Below are 22,310 nucleotides of genomic sequence, written 5' to 3' on the forward strand. Positions count from 1 at the left end.
TGCAGGTTGTCATTACGTACGACCCAAAATTGAATCATTCAAAATCAAGAGTTGCTTTCCCTGACAAACAAGGAGTGGAAGCAGAAGAGGAAGGTAATTGCTCGAGAATTTCCGGGAATGATTAATAACTTGGCAATGAGCAACGTGGCCACCTTTGCAAAGTTAGCCTTGACACCGTATCCCAAGAAATCAGAAAGCAGATTGTAAAGAAAATGCAAGCTGAGGCCAAATCATATGCATTCCTGTTTTTTTTAACCTTGCATCTTGAGTAGTACCTCGTTGGAGAATATGAAGGCTTTTTCATATGAAGCGTTGTATGATGAGTTGTCCAGGAAGACACCATTGTTTTATACCACCATCAATACTGCAACGGGTGGTTCCTGCTGCCTCCGACACCCTCCTATTGCTACCTCCGACCCCCTCCTACTGCTAAACCAACGGAAGAGAGGAGGAATATGAGGAAGGGGCTGAAATAGAGATGGATGGTCCAGTGAAGGAAAGAGAGGAGGAAGACTGTGGTCCAGTGGAGGAAGAGAGTGAAGGAGAGGAGGAAGAGGACCAATAGTCCAGGGAGAGATGGAAAAGGGACATCAACAGAGCTAAAATAAAATTAAAAGGGAGAAGGTGAACTCAGATGAAAGAGATGAGGAGGACTCTGACAAATGGAGGGGGAGGACTGATGAAAGGGAGGAAGAGGACTGATGAAATGGAGGAAGAGGACTCTAATGAAAGGGAGGAAGAGGACTGATGAAAGGGAGGAAGAGGACTGATGAAAGGGAGGAAGAGGACTAATGAAAGGGAGGAAGAGGACTCTGATGAAAGGGAGGAAGAGGACTAATGAAAGGGAGGAAGAGGACTAATGAAAGGGAGGAAGAGGACTCTGATGAAAGGGAGGAAGAGGACTCTGAGGAAAGGGAGGAAGAGGACTCTGATGAAAGGGAGGAAGAGGACTGATGAAAGGGAGGAAGAGGACTCTGACAAACGGAGGGGGAGGACTGATGAAAGGGAGGAAGAGGACTAATGAAAGGGAGGAAGAGGACTCTGATGAAAGGGAGGAAGAGGACTCTAATGAAAGGGAGGAAGAGGACTCTGATGAAAGGGAGGAAGAGGACTCTAATGAAAGGGAGGAAGAGGACTCTGATGAAAGGGAGGAAGAGGACTCTGATGAAAGGGAGGAAGAGGACTCTAATGAAAGGGAGGAAGAGGACTCTGATGAAAGGGAGGAAGAGGACTCTAATGAAAGGGGGGAAGAGGACTCTGATGAAAGGGAGGAAGAGGACTGATGAAAGGGAGGAAGAGGACTCTGATGAAAGGGAGGAAGAGGACTCTAATGAAAGGGAGGAGGACTCTGATGAAAGGGAGGAAGAGGACTCTGATGAAAGGGAGGAAGAGGACTCTAATGAAAGGGAGGAGGACTCTAATGAAAGGGGGGAAGAGGACTCTGATGAAAGGGAGGAAGAGGACTGATGAAAGGGAGGAAGAGGACTCTGATGAAAGGGAGGAAGAGGACTGATGAAAGGGAGGAAGAGGACTCTGATGAAAGGGAGGAAGAGGACTCTAATGAAAGGGAGGAGGACTCTGATGAAAGGGAGGAAGAGGACTGATGAAAGGGAGGAAGAGGAGTCTGACAAACGGAGGGGGAGGACTGATGAAAGTGAGGAAGAGGACTGATGAAAGGGAGGAAGAGGACTAATGAAAGGGAGGAAGAGGACTGATGAAAGGGAGGAAGAGGACTAATGAAAGGGAGGAAGAGGACTCTGATGAAAGGGAGGAAGAGGACTAATGAAAGGGAGGAAGAGGACTGATGAAAGGGAGGAAGAGGACTCTGATGAAAGGGAGGAAGAGGACTAATGAAAGGGAGGAAGAGGACTGATGAAAGGGAGGAAGAGGACTAATGAAAGGGAGGAAGAGGACTAATGAAAGGGAGGAAGAGGACTGATGAAAGGGAGGAAGAGGACTCTGATGAAAGGGAGGAAGAGGACTAATGAAAGGGAGGAAGAGGACTGATGAAAGGGAGGAAGAGGACTAATGAAAGGGAGGAAGAGGACTCTGATGAAAGGGAGGAAGAGGACTAATGAAAGGGAGGAAGAGGACTGATGAAAGGGAGGAAGAGGACTCTGATGAAAGGGAGGAAGAGGACTAATGAAAGGGAGGAAGAGGACTCTGATGAAAGGGAGGAAGAGGACTCTAATGAAAGGGGGGAAGAGGACTCTGATGAAAGGGAGGAAGAGGACTGATGAAAGGGAGGAAGAGGACTCTGATGAAAGGGAGGAAGAGGACTCTGATGAAAGGGAGGAAGAGGACTGATGAAAGGGAGGAAGAGGACTCTGACAAACGGAGGGGGAGGACTGATGAAAGGGAGGAAGAGGACTCTATTGAAAGGGAGGAAGAGGACTAATGAAAGGGAGGAAGAGGACTCTGATGAAAGGGAGGAAGAGGACTCTAATGAAAGGGAGGAAGAGGACTCTGATGAAAGGGAGGAAGAGGACTCTAATGAAAGGGAGGAAGAGGACTCTGATGAAAGGGAGGAAGAGGACTCTGATGAAAGGGAGGAAGAGGACTCTAATGAAAGGGGGGAAGAGGACTAATGAAAGGGAGGAAGAGGACTGATGAAAGGGAGGAAGAGGACTAATGAAAGGGAGGAAGAGGACTCTGATGAAAGGGAGGAAGAGGACTAATGAAAGGGAGGAAGAGGACTGATGAAAGGGAGGAAGAGGACTCTGATGAAAGGGAGGAAGAGGACTAATGAAAGGGAGGAAGAGGACTGATGAAAGGGAGGAAGAGGACTAATGAAAGGGAGGAAGAGGACTAATGAAAGGGAGGAAGAGGACTGATGAAAGGGAGGAAGAGGACTCTGATGAAAGGGAGGAAGAGGACTAATGAAAGGGAGGAAGAGGACTGATGAAAGGGAGGAAGAGGACTAATGAAAGGGAGGAAGAGGACTCTGATGAAAGGGAGGAAGAGGACTAATGAAAGGGAGGAAGAGGACTGATGAAAGGGAGGAAGAGGACTGATGAAAGGGAGGAAGAGGACTAATGAAAGGGAGGAAGAGGACTCTGATGAAAGGGAGGAAGAGGACTCTAATGAAAGGGGGGAAGAGGACTCTGATGAAAGGGAGGAAGAGGACTGATGAAAGGGAGGAAGAGGACTCTGATGAAAGGGAGGAAGAGGACTCTGATGAAAGGGAGGAAGAGGACTGATGAAAGGGAGGAAGAGGACTCTGACAAACGGAGGGGGAGGACTGATGAAAGGGAGGAAGAGGACTCTATTGAAAGGGAGGAAGAGGACTAATGAAAGGGAGGAAGAGGACTCTGATGAAAGGGAGGAAGAGGACTCTAATGAAAGGGAGGAAGAGGACTCTGATGAAAGGGAGGAAGAGGACTCTAATGAAAGGGGGGAAGAGGACTCTGATGAAAGGGAGGAAGAGGACTGATGAAAGGGAGGAAGAGGACTCTAATGAAAGGGAGGAAGAGGACTGATGAAAGGGAGGAAGAGGACTCTAATGAAAGGGAGGAAGAGGACTCTGATGAAAGGGAGGAAGAGGACTCTAATGAAAGGGGGGAAGAGGACTCTGATGAAAGGGAGGAAGAGGACTGATGAAAGGGAGGAAGATGACTCTGATGAAAGGGAGGAAGAGGACTCTAATGAAAGGGAGGAGGACTCTGATGAAAGGGAGGAAGAGGACTCTGATGAAAGGGAGGAAGAGGACTCTAATGAAAGGGAGGAAGAGGACTGATGAAAGGGAGGAAGAGGACTCTAATGAAAGGGAGGAAGAGGACTCTGATGAAAGGGAGGAAGAGGACTCTAATGAAAGGGGGGAAGAGGACTCTGATGAAAGGGAGGAAGAGGACTGATGAAAGGGAGGAAGAGGACTCTGATGAAAGGGAGGAAGAGGACTCTAATGAAAGGGAGGAGGACTCTGATGAAAGGGAGGAAGAGGACTCTGATGAAAGGGAGGAAGAGGACTCTAATGAAAGGGAGGAGGACTCTAATGAAAGGGAGGAAGAGGACTCTGATGAAAGGGAGGAAGAGGACTCTAATGAAAGGGAGGAAGAGGACTCTGATGAAAGGGAGGAAGAGGACTCTGATAAAAGGGATAAAAGAGGACTCTGATAGAACAGTGGAAACTGAAAACATTGGAATGAACCTCACCTGTGAGAGTGATAAGAGAATGTTTCAGAGAGGATGTCTGGCGATTACAAATCTAGGCCAAGGCTACATCTCTGAACAAGGCCGGGACAATCGTAGTTCACAAAACAATACAACCTTTGAACTGAACTTAATGGTCATAATATGGTCATAAATATGACATGACACATATACTGACATCTTGAGTCCATGTGCAGGGGTACGAGGTAGTTGAGATAGATATGTACATATAGGTAGGGATAGTTGAGGTAGATATGTACAGTTGAAGTCGGAAGTTTACATACACTTAGGTTGGAGTCATTAAAACTAGTTTACATGCACTTAGGTTGGAGTCATTAAAACTAGTTTACCTACACTTAGGTTGGAGTCATTAAAACTCGTTTTTCAACCACTCCACAAATGTCTTGTTAACAAACTATAGTTTTGGCAAGTCGGTTAGGACATCTACTTTGTGCACGACACAAGTAATTTTTCCAACAACTGTTTACAGACAGATTCTTTCACTTATAATTCACTGTATCACAATTACAGGGGGTCAGAAGTTTACATACACTAAATTGACTGTGCCTTTTATCAGCTTTGAAAACATCCAGAAAATTATGCCATGTCTTTAGAAGCTTCTGATATGCTAATTGACATCATTTGAGTCAATTGGAGGTGTACCTTTGGATGTATTTCAAGGCCTACCTTCAAACTCAGTTCCTCTTTGCTTGACATCATGGGAAAATCAAAAGATATCAGCCAAGACCTCATCTGTACAAGCAATAGTATGCAAGTATAAACACCATGGGACCACACAGCCGTCACACCGCTCAGGAAGGAGACGCGTTCTGTCTCCTAGAGATGAATGTACTTTGGTGTGAAAAGTGCAAATCAATCCCAGAACAACAGCAAAGGACCTTGTGAAGATGCTGGAGGAAACCGGTACATAAGTATCTATCCACAGTAAAACGAGTCCTATATCGACATAACCTGAAAGGCCCCTCAGCAAGGAAGAAGCCACTGCTCCAAAACCGCCATAAAAATGCCAAACTACGGTTTGCAACTGCACATGGGGACAAAGATCATACTTTTTGGAGAAATGTCCTCTGGTCTGATGAAACAAAAATAGAACTGTTTGGCCATAATGGCAGCATCATGTTGTGGGGGTGCTTTGCTGCAGGAGGGACTGGTGCACTTCACAAAATAGATGACATCATGAGGAAGAGAAAATGGTGTGGATATATTGAAGCAACATGTCAAGACATCAGTCAGGAAGTTAAAGCTTGGTCGCAAATGGGTCTTCCAAATGGACAATGACCCCAAGCATACAGTGCCTTGCAAAAGTATTCGGCCCCCTTGAACTTTGCGACCTTTTGCCACATTTCAGGCTTCAAACATAAAGATAGAAAACTGTATTTTTTTGTGAAGAATCAACAACAAGTGGGACACAATCATGAAGTGGAACGACATTTATTGGATATTTCAAACTTTTTTAACAAATCAAAAACGGAAAAATTGGGCGTGCAAAATTATTCAGCCTCCTTAAGTTAATACTTTGTAGCGCCACCTTTTGCTGCGATTACAGCTGTAAGTCGCTTGGGGTATGTCTCTATCAGTTTTGCACATCGAGAGACTGAAATTTTTTCCCATTCCTCCTTGCAAAACAGCTCGAGCTCAGTGAGGTTGGATGGAGAGCATTTGTGAACAGCAGTTTTCAGTTCTTTCCACAGATTCTCGATTGGATTCAGGTCTGGACTTTGACTTGGCCATTCTAACACCTGGATATGTTTATTTTTGAACCATTCCATTGTAGATTTTGCTTTATGTTTTGGATCATTGTCTTGTTGGAAGACAAATCTCCGTCCCAGTCTCAGGTCTTTTGCAGACTCCATCAGGTTTTCTTCCAGAATGGTCCTGTATTTGGCTCCATCCATCTTCCCATCAATTTTAACCATCTTCCCTGTCCCTGCTGAAGAAAAGCAGGCCCAAACCATGATGCTGCCACCACCATGTTCGACAGTGGGGATGGTGTGTTCAGCTGTGTTGCTTTTACGCCAAACATAACGTTTTGCATTGTTGCCAAAAAGTTCAATTTTGGTTTCATCTGACCAGAGCACCTTCTTCCACATGTTTGGTCTCCCAGGTGGCTTGTGGCAAACTTTAAACGACACTTTTTATGGATATCTTTAAGAAATGGCTTTCTTCTTGCCACTCTTCCATAAAGGCCAGATTTGTGCAATATACGACTGATTGTTGTCCTATGGACAGAGTCTCCCACCTCAGCTGTAGATCTCTGCAGTTCATCCAGAGTGATCATGGGCCTCTTGGCTGCATCTCTGATCAGTCTTCTCCTTGTATGAGCTGAAAGTTTAGAGGGACGGCCAGGTCTTGGTAGATTTGCAGTGGTCTGATACTCCTTCCATTTCAATATTATCGCTTGCACAGTGCTCCTTGGGATGTTTAAAGCTTGGGAAATCTTTTTGTATCCAAATCCGGCTTTAAACTTCTTCACAACAGTATCTCGGACCTGCCTGGTGTGTTCCTTGTTCTTCATGATGCGCTTTTAACGGACCTCTGAGACTATCACAGTGCAGGTGCATTTATACGGAGACTTGATTACACACAGGTGGATTGTATTTATCATCATTAGTCATTTAGGTCAACATTGGATCATTCAGAGATCCTCACTGAACTTCTGGAGAGAGTTTGCTGCACTGAAAGTAAAGGGGCTGAATAATTTTGCACGCCCAATTTTTCAGTTTTTGATTTGTTAAAAAAGTTTGAAATATCCAATAAATGTCGTTCCACTTCATGATTGTGTCCCACTTGTTGTTGATTCTTCACAAAAAAATACAGTTTTATATCTTTATGTTTGAAGCCTGAAATGTGGCAAAAGGTCGCAAAGTTCAAGGGGGCCGAATACTTTCGCAAGGCACTGTACTTCCAATGTTGTGGCAAAATGTCTTAAGGACAACAAAGTCAAGGTATTGGAGTGGCCATCACAAAGCCCTGACCTCAATCCTATATAAAATATGTGGGCAGAACTGAAAAAGCATGTGCGAGCAAGGAGGCCTACAAACCTGACTCAGTTACACCAGCTCTGTCAGGAGGAATGGGCCAAAATCCACCCCTTATTGTGGGAAGCTTGTGGAAGGCTACCCGAAACCTTTGACCCAAGTTAAACAATTCAAAGGCAATGCTACCAAATATTTATTGAGTGTATGTAAACGTCTGACCCACTGAGAATGAGATGAAAGAAATAAAAGCTGAAATAAATCATTCCGTCTACTATTATTCTGACATTACACATTCATAAAATAAAATGGTGATCCTAACTGACCTCTAAGACAGGACATTTTTACTAGGATTAAATGTCAGAAATTGTGAAAAACTGAGTTTAAATGTATTTGGCTAAGGTGTATGTAAACTTCTGACTTAAACTGTACATATAGGTAGGGATAGTTGAGGTAGATATGTACATATAGGCAGGGATAAAGTGACTAGGCAGCAGGATAGATAATAAACAGCAGCGTATGCAACGAGTCAGAAGAGGAAGTGCGAAAAGGGTCAAAGCAGATTGTCCGTGTAGCTGCTATTGGTTAACTATTTAGTGACTCATCACATTAGCTGCTGTAACTGTTTATTATCTATCCTGCTGCCTAGTCACTTTATCCCTACCTATATTTACATATCTACCTCAACTATCCCTACCTATATTTACATATCTACCTCAATTACCTTGTACCTCTGCACATGGACTCAGTAGTGTATACAGACCAAGTTATCGTTACACATTCTGTATTTATTCCTTGTGTTAATATTTCTCTCTAAAACATTGTTGGGAAGGTCTTCTACATCTGCTTTGCTTGCTGTTTGGGGTTTTAGGCTGGGTTTCTGTACAGCACTTTGTGACATCGGCTGATGTAAAAAGGGCTTTATAAATAAATTTATTTTTTTGTCTACACTTGTTGTTTACAAAGCATATGGCAAATAACATTTGATTTGATTTAGCAGTCTTTTAAGTTGGGGGTAGAATATGTTCAGGGTCCTGTTGGTTCCAAACTTGGTGCATCAGTACCACTTGCCGTGCGGTAGCAGAGAGAACAGTCTATGACTTGGGTGGCTGGGGTCTTTGACAATTTTTAGGGCCTTCCTCTGACACCGCCTGGTATAGAGTTCTTGGATGGCAGGGAGCTCGGCCCCAGTGATGTACTGGGTCGTACTCACTACCCTCTGTAGCGCCTTGCGGTCGGATGCCAAGCAGTTGCCATACCAGGCGGTGATGCAGCCAGTCAAGATGCTCTCAATGGTGCAGCTGTAGGACGTTTTGAGGATCTGAGGGCCCCATGCCACGTCTTTTCAGCCCTCTTCGCGACTGTGAAAATGTCTTAGTGATGTGGACACCCAAGGAACTTGAAGCTCTCGACCAGCTCCACTACAATTACGTCAATGTGGATAAGGACATGCCTGGCCCTCCATTTCCTGTAGTTCTGTAATCCTTCTTTGTCTTGCTGATGTTGAGGGAGAGGTTGTTGTCCTGGCACCACACTGCCAGGTCTCTGACCTCCTCCCTTATAGGCTGTCTCATCATCGTTGTGTCTTCGGTAAACTTAATGATGGTCTTGGAGTCGTGCACGGCTAAGCAGTCGTGGGTGAACAGGAGGGGACTAAGCATGCACACCTGAGGGGGGCCCAGTGTTGAGGGTCAGCATAGCGAGTATGTTGTTGCCTACCCTCACTGCTTAGGGGCAGCCCGTCAGGAGGTCCAGGATCCAGTTACAGAGTCAGAAGTCAAGTGACAACAGTGTAATTTTCCATGTATTGGAAACACGGGAGGTTTGGTGGCAGCTAACTTGGGGAGGACCAGCTTGTGGTAATGTCCGGAGAGGAGTGAGTGGAATGTTTTCCATGCGTTTTATGTCTTTGCAGCCATTATTATGAGCTTCCTCCCCTCTGCAGCCTCCATTGATTGGAAATAGTTAGATATACCACCAGAGAGATATACTACAAAGCAAGCTAGATATTAGCAGGGTTTTCTAAAGCTGGCCAGCTTCAGTTATCTTCACCTTCCAGCTCAGGCTTCATCTGTACTACTACAGTGGGTTGCTTGTCCATCTGCCGCTAAATCTAGCAGGGTTGTAACTGCGTGTGCATATTACACGTGGCTAGTCGAACGCAGAACTCTTCATTGAGGCAATGCTTAAACATCAATCCATGGGCAAAAACTGTGCCACATTTTCATTTCCCGAAATCAAAATGAAAGACAAATTGTTTTGCAAATTCATCAGACTATTATGTGATGTAGACTTTTAGAAGTAATGTCTTCATGTGATTGCTTTGGTGTAGTTATCAATGCAAGACCACCTATTTCCCCACTCCTATCGATACAATAATTGTATTAAGACATACAAAAGTTTTGTTGTGCGTGAAGTTTCAAATGCATTTTTCATTACTAAATGTGCAATGTGATAGGTATTTTAACATTACAATTCAACACACGAACATGTTTGATTAATAAAATATTTTATCAAACGAAGTGGATGATGATGCAGTCTTTGCGAGAGAGAATCTGATTTATTGCGTCCTCAACACGCGGTTTGGACACTTTATACCGGATAAATGTAGTTAGCCTGCCTAGGAGCAGGTCAGATCTGAATGATTCGTTGCTATAGAAATTAATTTGACTAATTAAAGGCAAACCACTTTCGTACTACTTGTTATCCCGTTGTTGAACTCAAGAGTTGACCAAAGTTACTTTTGCTAACTCTTCGAACTACATTCGTAGTATAGGCCTCAGATAGGCATACTTTAAAAAAATATATATGTTTGTTAATCTTGTTTTGGTGTAAACATTCTTGAGTATTGCTGATCTATGCAAGTGATTAGATATTGTAGATAATCATGTTTAATAACACATACAATTACAATTACACATACATACGCATTCAGCACATACTAGAGAAGTTATTAATTCTAATAGCAAAAAAAAAACGTGTTTATCCAATGCAACGTGGTACATTATTATTAGACCAATTGTTAGTCAAATAACTTTCACACTTTAACAGTCTAGACAAGCGTTACCTTATGCAATGCATATTCTGCAAACCTTATGATGAAACCTTTTCAACTATATCCACAAGGGGGAGCCAGAGACAAGGACAGCTTTGTCCGTTTTACAAAAATGGTAACATTGTAGATTAAAGTGAGACATAGACAGACCCACAACTGTATTATTATGTGAAACAATTTGGCAATATAGCGTTGCAAAAAATAATGTTACATTGGGGTAATGCGCTACATAATAGTAACAGCATCTGAAAGCTGGCTGTATTTGATTGTTTATCTGATGCGCATAGACCGTAAAAAGACATATCTGCGCAACCATTTCATGTCAACCAATCAAGTGACCCGAGGAATCCCGATCATGTGACCGTAGCCAGCATGGAGGCGGAGGCGACGAGAGAGACGGAGGCGACGCGACGAGAGGGGCGGAGGTGACGAGAGGCGTCGCTCGTTGAAAACACAGCAAAGCACATCACTGGTAACGGATTTCGCAAGAAACGGACAACGGCAACAGGCGCCGTTCATACACTCCACATTTTATTTTCTCACATCTTAGTGAAATGAGGGCAACATGGGTGCAAAGGAGTCAAGGATAGGTTTCCTTTCGTATGACGAGGCCATTAAAAGAGGTAAGCTAACCACGGTAACCGCTAGAGATGGGTTGTCTGGTCAACGAAACGAGAGAGAGTGTCATGCCAAGACCGTGGAACTTGCTTTCTCATGTTCGCTGCAGAGCTGTGCGGATAGCTAGGCTGTGTTGCTCAATATCACAGTCTACACATTGACAAGTTTATTGCTAAGCGAACCGTTCAGGTAGCTGTCAGTGTCAAGTGTTTCAAAACATACTGCCATCTGGAATCAAAGCATTGAATTTGGTGTGTGTGTGTGTGTGTGTGTGTGTGTGTGTGTGTGTGTGTGTGTGTGTGTGTGTGTGTGTGTGTGTGTGTGTGTGTGTGTGTGTGTGTGTGTGTGTGTGTGTGTGTGTGTGAGAGAGAGAGAGAGAGAGAAGGCCACACAATATTTGTGATTATGTTGGGAAAAGATCGCTCTGGGGATAACGTTAACTACGTGAGTGTGTATCACTGTTTTATCAATCAGGCGCTGCCCACATCAACAAACACAGAGAGAGGGAGTGATAACAAGCTTGATCCGTGAATAACCAACATAACATTCTCTACTTGTGTCTGCCAGATCTCACACGGCATAACCCATCTAGTCTACTGTACGAGTTGATTAGGGACATTTTTGTTGTAGTCTTTTTAAAAATATATATTTTGACAGTTTTTGAGCCAATCAGTATATAGAGAGAAAGCATGAGATGTCAGCTGTGTTCTTGTACTAGGCCGGCAGGATGTATTTCTCTCTTCAGATCAGATATTGAGACAATTATCACAAGGGCATTGCAGAGGTTAGACCGGATAAATGTAGCCTCGCTCGTACCAGCCAAAATGTTTAGGATCAGATATTGAATCAATTTGTTAGAGTTCTGCGTATCCATCTGTTAGTTTGTTCATTGATGTAAGAGTCGGTTGAATATCTATCAGGAAGCTCTTGAAAAGATCTTATTCGATTAGGTGATACTTGCTGTACTTTGGTCTCTGCAGTCGTAACAACTGAACTTTGTCTGCCAGGATTCATTAGCTAAATGTGTTACACATTGAGTTCTGTCACTGTGACCTCGTATGGTAATGTGCATTTAGACCCATTGCCCTTTACAATTTGTGGTGTAGGACTGAAGGAGTATATTCCAGTAGTGACCACAGGAAGTTATAGCCTATTTCTGTTTTGCTGAATGTTTCATATGCTGTTTATTCCTGACCATTAAACTGCATTTGAAAGGTCCACTGACTGACTTATTTCCTGGTCTTTGGAAGGGACTGTTTACCTAATTTAGCTAGTCCCTCCCATCCTCTTTCACTCTACTGTAGGCTTTCAACCAATCACATTTATTTATAAAGTCATTTTTACATCAGCCCATGTCACAAAGTGCTTATACAGAAACCCAGCCTAAAACCCCAAACAGCAAGCAAAGCAGGTGTAGAAGCACGGTGGCCAGGGAAAACCTCCCTAGAAAGGCCAGAACCTAGGAAGAAACATAAAGAGGAACCAGGCTGTGAAAAGTGGCCAGTCCTCTTCTTCTGGCTGTGCCCGGTGGAGATTTTAACAGTACATGGCCATTATGCCCAGATCATTCTTCAAGATGTTCATAGATGACCAACAGGGTCAAACAATAATCACAGTGCTTATAGAGGGTGCAAAAGGTCAACGCCTCAGGAGTAAATGTCAGTTGGCTTTTCATAGCTGAGCGTTCAGAGGTCGAGACAGTGTGGAAACAGCAGGACCGAGACAAAGACCGCTGAACAGGTCAGGCTTCCATAGCTGCAGGCAGAACAGCAGAAACTGGATCAGGAGCACAGATTTATTAGATCAGATAGGACTCGCCTACGCTCCCCGGCACAGGCTATTTTAGAATAGATACTGGAGACTGAGCCTGGGAAGGTCGGGGGACACTGTGGCCCTGTACAACGATACCCCCGGACAGGACCAACCAAAGCACAGCCCCAACACCATCAGATGGATATCCCACTCACTACCCTGAGACAAGGCTGAGTATAGCCCACAAAGATCTCCTCCACTACACGAGCCCGAGGGGGCGTACAACCGGACAGGAAGATCACATCAGTGACTCAACCCACTATAGTCGTGGATCACAAAAAAAGCCTGGCACAACGTGATTTTTTATACATGTATTTTTTCATTTAACTAGGCAAGTCAGTTAAGAACAAGTTCTTATTGACAAGGACGGCATACACCGCCCAAACCCGGACGACGCTGGGACAATTGTTCGCCGCCCTATGGGACTCCCAATCATGGCCTGTTGTGATACAGCCTGGATTCGAACCAGGGTGTCTGTAGTGACGCCTCTTGCACTGAGATGCAGTGCCTTTAGACACCCCTCCTAGGCTACAAGGTGACATTAGTCACAGCCAAGCATTCCTCTGATTCGCATGCTATATGATCATATGTTACAAAGCACACCAAGCCCATGGAATCACCCAAATCCTATCTACCGGGTGGTCACAGGACGTGTGGTGGAACTGAACTGAGAGGAAAGGAAATCAGAGCTGTTCTCATGGCGACATAGTGTGGTGTCTGTTGCTTAACAACTAAATGAATCGTACGCTGTGCTTTCTTTTAGCAAGCAGACGGTCACGTGGTGATTCTCTCTGTTCTTCCCATTGTAGGAGTCGGAGGACAATTAGGCTGATCTACCTGAAGACTTGATCTAGCATAATGGGTCCGATAGGTTAGGAGGCCTAGATGTTTACATACACCTTGGCCAAATACATTTTAAACTCAGTTTTTTCACAATTCCTGGCATGTAATCCTAGTAAAAATTCCCTGTCTTAGGTCAGTTAGGATCACCACTTTATTTTAAGAAGGTGAAATGTCAGAATAATAGTAGAGTGATTTTATTTAAGCTTTTATTTCTTTCATCACATTCCCAGTGCGTCAGGAGTTTACATACACTCAATGAGTATTTGGTAGCATTGCCTTTACATTGTTTAACTTGGGTCAAATTTCTCCAAAAAGTACGATCTTTGTCCCCATGTGCAGTTGGCTACCGTAGTCTGGCTTTTTTATGGTGGTTTTGGAGCAGTGGCTTCTTCCTTGCTCAGCGACTTTTCAGGATCTGTTGATATAGGACTCGTTTTTACTCTGGATATAGATACTTTTGTACCTGTTTCCTCCAGCATCTTCACAAGGTCCTTTGCTGCTGTTCTGGGATTGATTTGCACTTTTCGCACCAAAGTACGTTCATCTCTAGGAGACAGATGGTGTTTATACTTGTGTACTATTGTTTGTACAGATTAATGTGGTACCTTCAGGCGTTTGGAAATTGCTCCCAAGGATGAACCAGACTTGTGGAGGTCCACAAATGTTTTTCTGAGGTCTTGGCTGATTTCTTTTGATTTTCCCATGATGTCAGGCAAAGAGGCACTGATTTTGAAGGTAGGCCTTGAAATACATCCACAGGTACACCTACAATTGACCCAATTTATGTCAATTAGTCTATCAGAAGCTTCTAAAGACATGGCATCATTTTCTGGAATATTCCAAGCTGTTTAAAGGCACAGTCAACTTAGTGTATGTAAACTTCTGACCCACTGGAATTATGATACAGTGAATTATAAGTGAAATAATCTGCCTGTAAACAATTATTGGAAACATTACTTGTGTCATGCACAAAGTAGATGTCCTAACCGACTTGCCAAAACTATAGTTTGTTCACAAGACATTTGTGGAGTGGTTGAAAAATGAGTTTTAATGACTCCAATCTAAGTGTATGTAAACTAGTTTTAATGACTCCAACCTCAGTGTATGTAAACTAGTTTTAATGATTCCAAACTAAGTGTATGTAAACTAGTTTTAATGACTCCAACCTAAGTGTATGTAAACTAGTTTTAATAACTCCAACCTAAGTGTATGTAAACTAGTTTTAATAACTCCAACCTAAGTGTAGGTAAACTAGTTTTAATGACTCCAACCTAAGTGTATGTAACTTCTGACTTCAGCTGTATATAGCAGCTCAAAGGTTGTCCGTTTTATTGTGAGAAGCACCTTGCTGTACTGTAGGTACTAAACACTGATGTGGATAGGAAGGAGGTGACTTTATGAGTTGACCAACTACTGTAGATATGAGTCACACTGGCCCTGTGGTAAGCTAAGCAGAGCAGAGGGGAAACCAGAGCACCCAGGCAGCGGCCCCTGGCACCCTGTGGTAAGCTAAGCAGAGCAGAGGGGAAACCAGAGCACCCAGGCAGCGGCCCCTGGCACCCTGTGGTAAGCTAAGCAGTGCAGAGGGGAAACCAGAGCACCCAGGCAGCGGCCCCTGGCATCAGTCAGTCAGGAATTGTGTAAATGATAATCATTGTGTGGAATCAACCTTGACGTATGGAAGATAACGAGGGGAAATCAATTGGTCGTATTTTAATGCTTATCTCATACAGCACCTCCGTAATAGTGAGAGAGAGACAGACTGCCCTTCATTTTCCGTTTCTAAAAAGCTCACGCAAGGAGCAGAGACGGGAGCAGCTGGGTCTGTGCAACTTTTGCATGTCTAAGCAAACTCTGTGGCAACATTAGGAGGAGGAGGATGATGCTTTTCTGAAGGGACTGTATGTAGGCCTCTGCCCAGAAGCTACGTTGAGTCATCATGTCCAATCACCAACTGCACCCTTGAGTGCAACCGGTGGGTATCATATCAGTGTATGCCATGAACCGTGTGTTGTCTTCTAGGTGCAGAGTGCCGTCAGAGCAGGGGGTCTGAGAGAGGGAATGTGTCATGCAGTAGCTAGCTGTGGAACTGTCTGGGAGCTTTCGGCGTCAGCGGTCGGTCAGACCTCTCTCGCTCTCTCGCTCTCTCTTTCCTCTCTCTTTCTCTCATTCCTCTCTCTTTCTCTCATTCCTCTCTCTTTCTCTTTCTCGCCTCTCTTGTTCTGTTCCTCGATGGTTAATCCAGCAGCCTACTCAGCCTGCCAGGCAGTGCTTTGCATTCACACCTTGTATTGCCTCTGGTCTGCCCTATCTGACGACTCCTACTTGTGGTTTTCGGGTTATTCACATTTCCCTAGGGTGACCGCGAAGTGTTCCAGAGAAAACAATGTTGGGATGGTGGTGGTGGTGTTTTGGTTCGATGAATGTCAGCTTTCTTTGCATAGCAGCCTGATAGCATTATTAAGAGGTGTTTTGGTTCGATGAATGTCATCTTTCTTTGCATAGCAGCCTGATAGCATTATTAAGAGGTGTTTTGACATCGGATCATTAGTCATACAGTCCAGCCGTTAGTTTAGGCTACTTGTTGTCGTTAATGTACCCATAGTTAACCACCGGACAACTAGGCTACTCATTTGCTAGTCTAAGAGTCTGAGGGCAAGGCCAGACTGATCCGTGGAGAACAGACACCAAATTAGAACGGACAAATTTTGGTCAGAGTGTGTGACGTATAAATGGAGCTCTTTTCTAATTGGTTAACCGGATGGTTACGTACAGTTGAAGTAGGAAGTTTATGTACACCTTAGTCAAATACATTTAAACTCAGTTTTTCACAATTCCTGAATTTAATACTAGTAAAAATTCCCTGTCTTAGGTCAGCTAGGATCACCACTTTATTTTAAGAATGTGAAATGTCAGAATAATAATGTATTTATTTCAGCTTTTATTACTTTTATCACATTCCCAGTGGTTTAGAAGTCTTTAAATTGTTTAACTTGGGTCAAACGTTTCGGGTAGCCTTCCACAAGCTTCCCACAATAAGGGGGGAATTTTGGCCCATTCCTCCTGACTAAGCCTACTAATGATGATGACATTACTTATAACAATAAGGATATCAAGGAAAAAGGTTTATTATAAATGTAATTTTTCTGACCATTTCAATCAGCGTTAACAACAGTAAATACATTTTATAAATAATACCAGTGAGACTGGTCTAATGGAAAATAATGTAAAGCCTTTTATTACAGCATAGTAAAGATTAAAAACTTTAATTTGTGAAATAATTTATCCAACGTGTTGTGTGAGGCTTAGAGCTCACGGATTCAGTTATTAAACAAAACACTGAAACAAGCAACCGAAGCAGGATCTGTCTTACTTCTGTTAATATATATATATATATATATGGATGAATTATAAAGCCAGGCACATTTTAACAGTTAGGTTATTGATTATAGACCTAACTGCTCGACTTAAGAAATCTCGATAGGCTGTTGGTTTATCGACCAAATAGTTTGGTTTTTCAGGTCCGGCTCCAGCCCCATGCCCCTCTCAGCAGACAGGCTTGTGATACTTCAGGATGCAGCCAGCCAGCCCCATGCCATGTCACTCTCCCTCTCAGCAGACAGGCCTGTGATATTTTAGATTTTTCAAAGTAGTCACCCTTTGCCTTGATGACAGATTTGCACACTCTTGGCATTCTCTCAACCAGCTTAATGAGGTAGTCACCTGGAATGCTTTTACAACAGTCTTGAAGGAGTTCCCACATATGCTGAGCACTTGTTGGGTGCTTGTCCTTCACTCTGCAGTCCAACTCATCCCAAACCATCTCAATTGGGTTGAGGTCGGGTGATTGTGGAGGCTAAGTCACCTGATGCAGAACTCCATCACTCTCCTTCTTGGTCAAATAGCCCTTACACAGCCTGGAGGTGTGTTTTGGGTCATTGTCTTGTTGGGGGAAAATAAAATGATAGACCCACTAATCGCAAACCAGATGGGATGGCGTATTGCTGCAGAATGCTGTGGTAGCCGTACTGGTTAAGTGTGCCTTTTTGAATTCTAAATAAATCACTGACAGTGTCACCAGCAAAGCACACCTCCTCCTCCATGCTTCACGTGGGAACGACACATGCTGAGATCATCAGTTCACCTACTCTGCGTTTCACAAAGACACTTCGGTTGGAACCAAACATCTCAAATTTAGACTCATCAGACTAAAGGACAGATTTCTACTGGTCTAATGTGTTTCTTAGCCCAAGCAAATCTCTTCTTCTTATTGGTGTCCTTTTAGTAGTGGGTTCTTTGCGGGAATCAGGCCTTCATGGTCAAATTGCTGCAGTCTCCTCTGAACAGTTGATGTTGAGATGTCTGTTACTTGAACTCTGAAGTGTTTATTTGGGCTGCAATATGAAGTGCAGTTAATTGCCAATTTCTGTGACTGGTAACTCTAATGAACTTATCCTCTGCAACAGAGGTAACTCTGGGTCTTCCTTTCCTGTGGCGGTCCTCATGAGAGCCAGTTTCATCATAGCGCTTGATGGTTTTTGCAACTGCACTTGAAGAAATGTTCAAAGTTCTTAGGAAATTTTCCAGATTGACTGACCTTCATGTCTTAACGTAAGGATGGACTGTTGTTTCCCTTTGCATATTTGAGCTGTTCTTGCCATAATATGGACTTGGTCTTTTATCAAATTGGGCTACCTTCTATATACCACCCCTACCTTGTCACAACACAACTGATTGTCTCAAACGCATTAAGAAGGAAAGATTCCACAAATTCACTTTTAACACGGCGCATATGTTAATTGAAATGCATTCCAGGTGACTACCTCATGAAGCTGGTTGAGAGAATGCCAAGTGTGTGCAAAGCTGTCATCGTGTGTGTCCCTCAAGCCGACACTACGACGGCCCTCAAGGAACTTCACTGGACTTTATGCAAACTGGTAACCATATATCCGGAGGCTGCATTTATTGTAGCTGGGGATTTTAACAAACCACATTTGAGGAAAACACTGCCTAAATTCTATCAGCATATCGACTGTAGTGATCGCACTGGAAAAACACTTGACCATTGCTACTCCAACTTCTGGGATGCGTCCAAGTGCCTCCCCCGTCCTCCTTTCAAGCAAATCTGACCACAGCTCCATTTTGCTCCTCCCTTCCTATAGGCATTAACTCGAACAGTTAAGGACTATTCAACACTGGTCTGACAGAATCCACTCTTCAAGATTGTTTTGATCACGTGGACTGGGATAGGGTGACTGATTTCATCAAGAAGTGTATAGGAGATGTTGTACCCACTGTGACTATTAAAACCTTCCCTAACCAGAAACCGTGGATAAATGGCAGCATTTGAGCAAAAACTGAAAGCGCGAACCACCGCATTTAACCAGGGCAAGGTGACTGGGAATATGGCTGAATACAAACAGAGTAGTCATTCCCTCCGCAAGGCAAACAGGCAAATTGTCAGTATAGAGACAAAGTGGAGTCGCAATTCAATGGCTCAGACAGGAGACGTACGTGGCAGGGTCTACAGACAATCACGGACTACAAAAGAAAAACCAGCCACGTCGCAGACACTGAAGTCTTGCTTCCGGACAAACTAAACACCTTCTTTGCCCGCTTTGAGGATAACACAGTGCCACCGACGCGGCCCGCTACCAAGGACTGTGGGCTCTCCTTCTCCGAGGCCGACGTAAGACATTTAAACGTGTTAACCCTCGCAAGGCTGCCCGCCCAGACAGCATCCCCAGCCGCGTCCTCGGTGCATGAGCAGACCAGCTGGCTGGTGTGTTTACGGACATATTCAATCTCTTCCCTATCCCAGTCTGCTGTCCCCACATGCTTCAAGATTGCCACCATTGTTCCTGTACCCAAGAAAGGTAAAGAAACTGCCCCGTAGCATTCACTTCTGTCATCATGAAGTGCTTTGAGAGACTATCCTTGACTATGCTACTAATGCTACGGGGCAGTTTCTTTACCTTTCTTGGGTACAGGAACAATGGTGGCAATCTTGAAGCATGTGGGGACAGAAGACTGGGTTAGGGAAGAGATTGAATATATCCGTAAACACACCAGCCAGCTGGTCTGCTCATGTATCGAGGACGCGGCTAGGGATGCTGTCTGGGCGGGGATAATATCACCTCCACCTTACCTGTCACCCTAGACTCACTTCAATATGCTTACTGCCCTAATAGGTCCACAGACGATGCATCTCCATCACACTGCACACTGCCTTATCCCATCTGGACAAGAGAAATGCCTATGTAAGAATGTTGTTATCGGCAATATCTCAGGATTCAACACCATAGTACCCTCTAAGCTCTTCTTTAAGTTTGAGGCGCTGGGTCGGATCCCTGCCCTGTGTAATTGGGTCCTGACGGGCCGCCCCCGGGTGGCGAAGGTAGGAAATAACATCTCCACTTCACTGATCCACAGCATGGTCCCCACAAAGGTGCGTTCTGAGCCCTCTCCTGTACTCCCTGTTCACCCACGACTGTGTGGCCATGCACGCTTCCAACTCAATCATCAAGTTTGCAGATGACACAACCGTAGTAGGCTTGTTTACCAACAACGACGAGACAGGCTACAGGGAGGAGGTGAGGGCTCTGGGAGTGTGGTGTCAGGAAAATAACCTCACTCAACGTCAACAAAACAAAGGAGATGATTGTGGACTTAAGGAAATAGCAGAGGGAGCACCCCCGGGACAAAAGTGGAGAAGGTGGAAAGTTTTAAGTTCCTCGGTGTACACATCACTGAAACTGAATTGGTCCACCCACACAGACAGCGTGGTGAAGAAGGCGCAACAGCGCCTCTTCAACCTCAGGAGGCTGAAGAAATTTGGCTTGTCACCTAAAACCCTCACAAACTTTTCCAGATGCACAATTGAGAGCATTCTGTCAGGCTGTATCACCGCCTGGTATGGCAACTGCACCGCCCACAACCGCAGGGCTCTCCAGAGGGTGGTGCAGTCTGCACAACGCATCACCTGGAGCAAACTACCTGCCCTCCAGGACACCTACAGCACCCGATGTCACAGGAAGGCAAAAAAGATCATCAAGTACAATAACCACCTGAGCCACTACCTATTCACCCTGCCATCATCCAGAAGGCGAGGTCAGTACAGGTGCATCAAAGCTGCGACCGATAGAAGCTGTTTTTCCAGTCAATCTCAAGGCCATCAGACTTAAATAGCCTTCACTAGCACAGAGAGGCTGCTGCCTACATACAGACTTGAAATTGTTGGCCACTTTAATAAATGGAACACTACTCACTTTTAATAATGTTTACATATTTTGCGTTACTCATCTCATGTATATTCTATACTATTCTACTGTATCTTAGTCCATGCTGCTCTCCTATTCTTAATTCCCTTCCTTTACTTAGATTTGTGTGTATTAGGTATTTGTTGTGGAATTATTAGATAATACTTGTTAGATATTACTTGTTAGATATTGCTAATCTGTCGGAACTAGAAGCACAAGCATTTCGCTACACCCGCATTAACATCTGCTAAACACATGTATGTGCCCAATAACATTTGATTTGATGTGAATGTCAGTTGTCCACGGCGCATGTGTTTTTTGTTGGGTGGGAGGAGAATCAGCTCCATTGTTCCTCCAGTGATGAATGGTGGTCCCACTGGACCACTGCAGTTAATGTGGCCTAGTGTCCAAGAATACAACCGTTACGTCACAGCATCGCAACAATACCACTAGTGTTAGCCACAACGCCATCCTCTTTTTGTTTTCCTCTATCTGCAACCATTTTTACTATCATTCAGCAAAGTCATTGGTGTTAAATCATTACGGCCCCATCTGACACTTAGAGAAATGTAATGAATTCGAGTGTTTTGTTACGTGGTTCCTGGGTCTGTTTAGATACTATTGAGAGAGATGGGGATTCCAAACGCTTGCATATACAGAATGCACAAAAGCAATACCCTTAACCTCCCAAAATGTCCGATTTTCAAATCCTCTCAGGCGGTAAGGGGTGGAACAAAGCTTGGTTGGGGCGTAGCCCAATCATTGAATTAAACATAGTAGTTACATGCCCTGCCCTGCCTTGTTCCAGGCCCCCGCCCCCCTCCTTAGCGATGGGCACTGCACTACTGCATCGTGATTGACTGCGTTGCCATGGATCTAACGGGTGTGTCTGGCACCGGCTATGCTGGCAGGCCCATTCATTCAAATCTGTGTCGCTGTTAAGATTTGAGCGAGCGGCGAGACCATGGCCTGAGGTTCAGCGGGGTAAAGGTGCTCTGAATGCAGGCAAGATAATGAGCTCTTAAACATGACTGGACCTGTGGATCCATGGTTATTTATGACACACACACACACACACAGCCAGGGGCCACTAGCGGTGACCTGAATGCACATTTGGATAGTGTGTTTTAAAAAGATAAATAAATAAAGTCTCTCCTCAGAATTCAAGAAGGACACAATTCTAGATAAGTGTTTGGCATGTGGTTGCTTGAAGTATGCTGGAGCAGCACGGTAGAATCCCAAACAAACCCCAACCTCCAGCCCTTTCCTCTCAAGATGTCTATCCTTCCGTCTATCCTTCCAGCGAGAGAAGCTGGCGTAATTGAAAGCCTGTTGAAGGCTGAAGCAGCCAGGTGATTTTTCTGCGGCTGTCATTTCAAAGTGCTGTACTGTCAAGAGTCTCTCTCTCTCTGTGTGTGTGTGTGTGTGTGTGCTCTTCAAACCAGTTCAAATGGCTTTCCATCACGTGTTATTTGTAAGCTTTTGACACTGCTGAAATCCTTTTAACAGATTCCTTAGATTATACTGTCATCACTTGTCAGCAGAGGAGAAGACAAAAACAACCTGCAATTACTACCA

General features: G+C 44.3%; 1 protein-coding gene across 2 annotated transcripts in view; it reads left to right on the forward strand.

Moving 5' to 3' along the window:
* Window positions 1-10,576: 10,576 nt before the first annotated feature.
* usp32 (ubiquitin specific peptidase 32) overlaps window positions 10,577-22,310 on the forward strand; it is a 127,368-nt gene continuing 115,634 nt past the window's right edge. For both annotated transcript variants that reach the window (XM_036965634.1, XM_036965635.1), the window contains exon 1: window positions 10,577-10,823. In XM_036965634.1, coding sequence (XP_036821529.1) covers window positions 10,766-10,823 — 58 coding nt within the window. In that variant the 5' untranslated portion in view covers window positions 10,577-10,765. The remainder of the gene's footprint in view (window positions 10,824-22,310) is intronic.

Source organism: Oncorhynchus mykiss, chromosome 27 (assembly GCF_013265735.2).
Source record: "Oncorhynchus mykiss isolate Arlee chromosome 27, USDA_OmykA_1.1, whole genome shotgun sequence".
NCBI classification, from domain to species: Eukaryota; Metazoa; Chordata; class Actinopteri; order Salmoniformes; family Salmonidae; genus Oncorhynchus; species Oncorhynchus mykiss.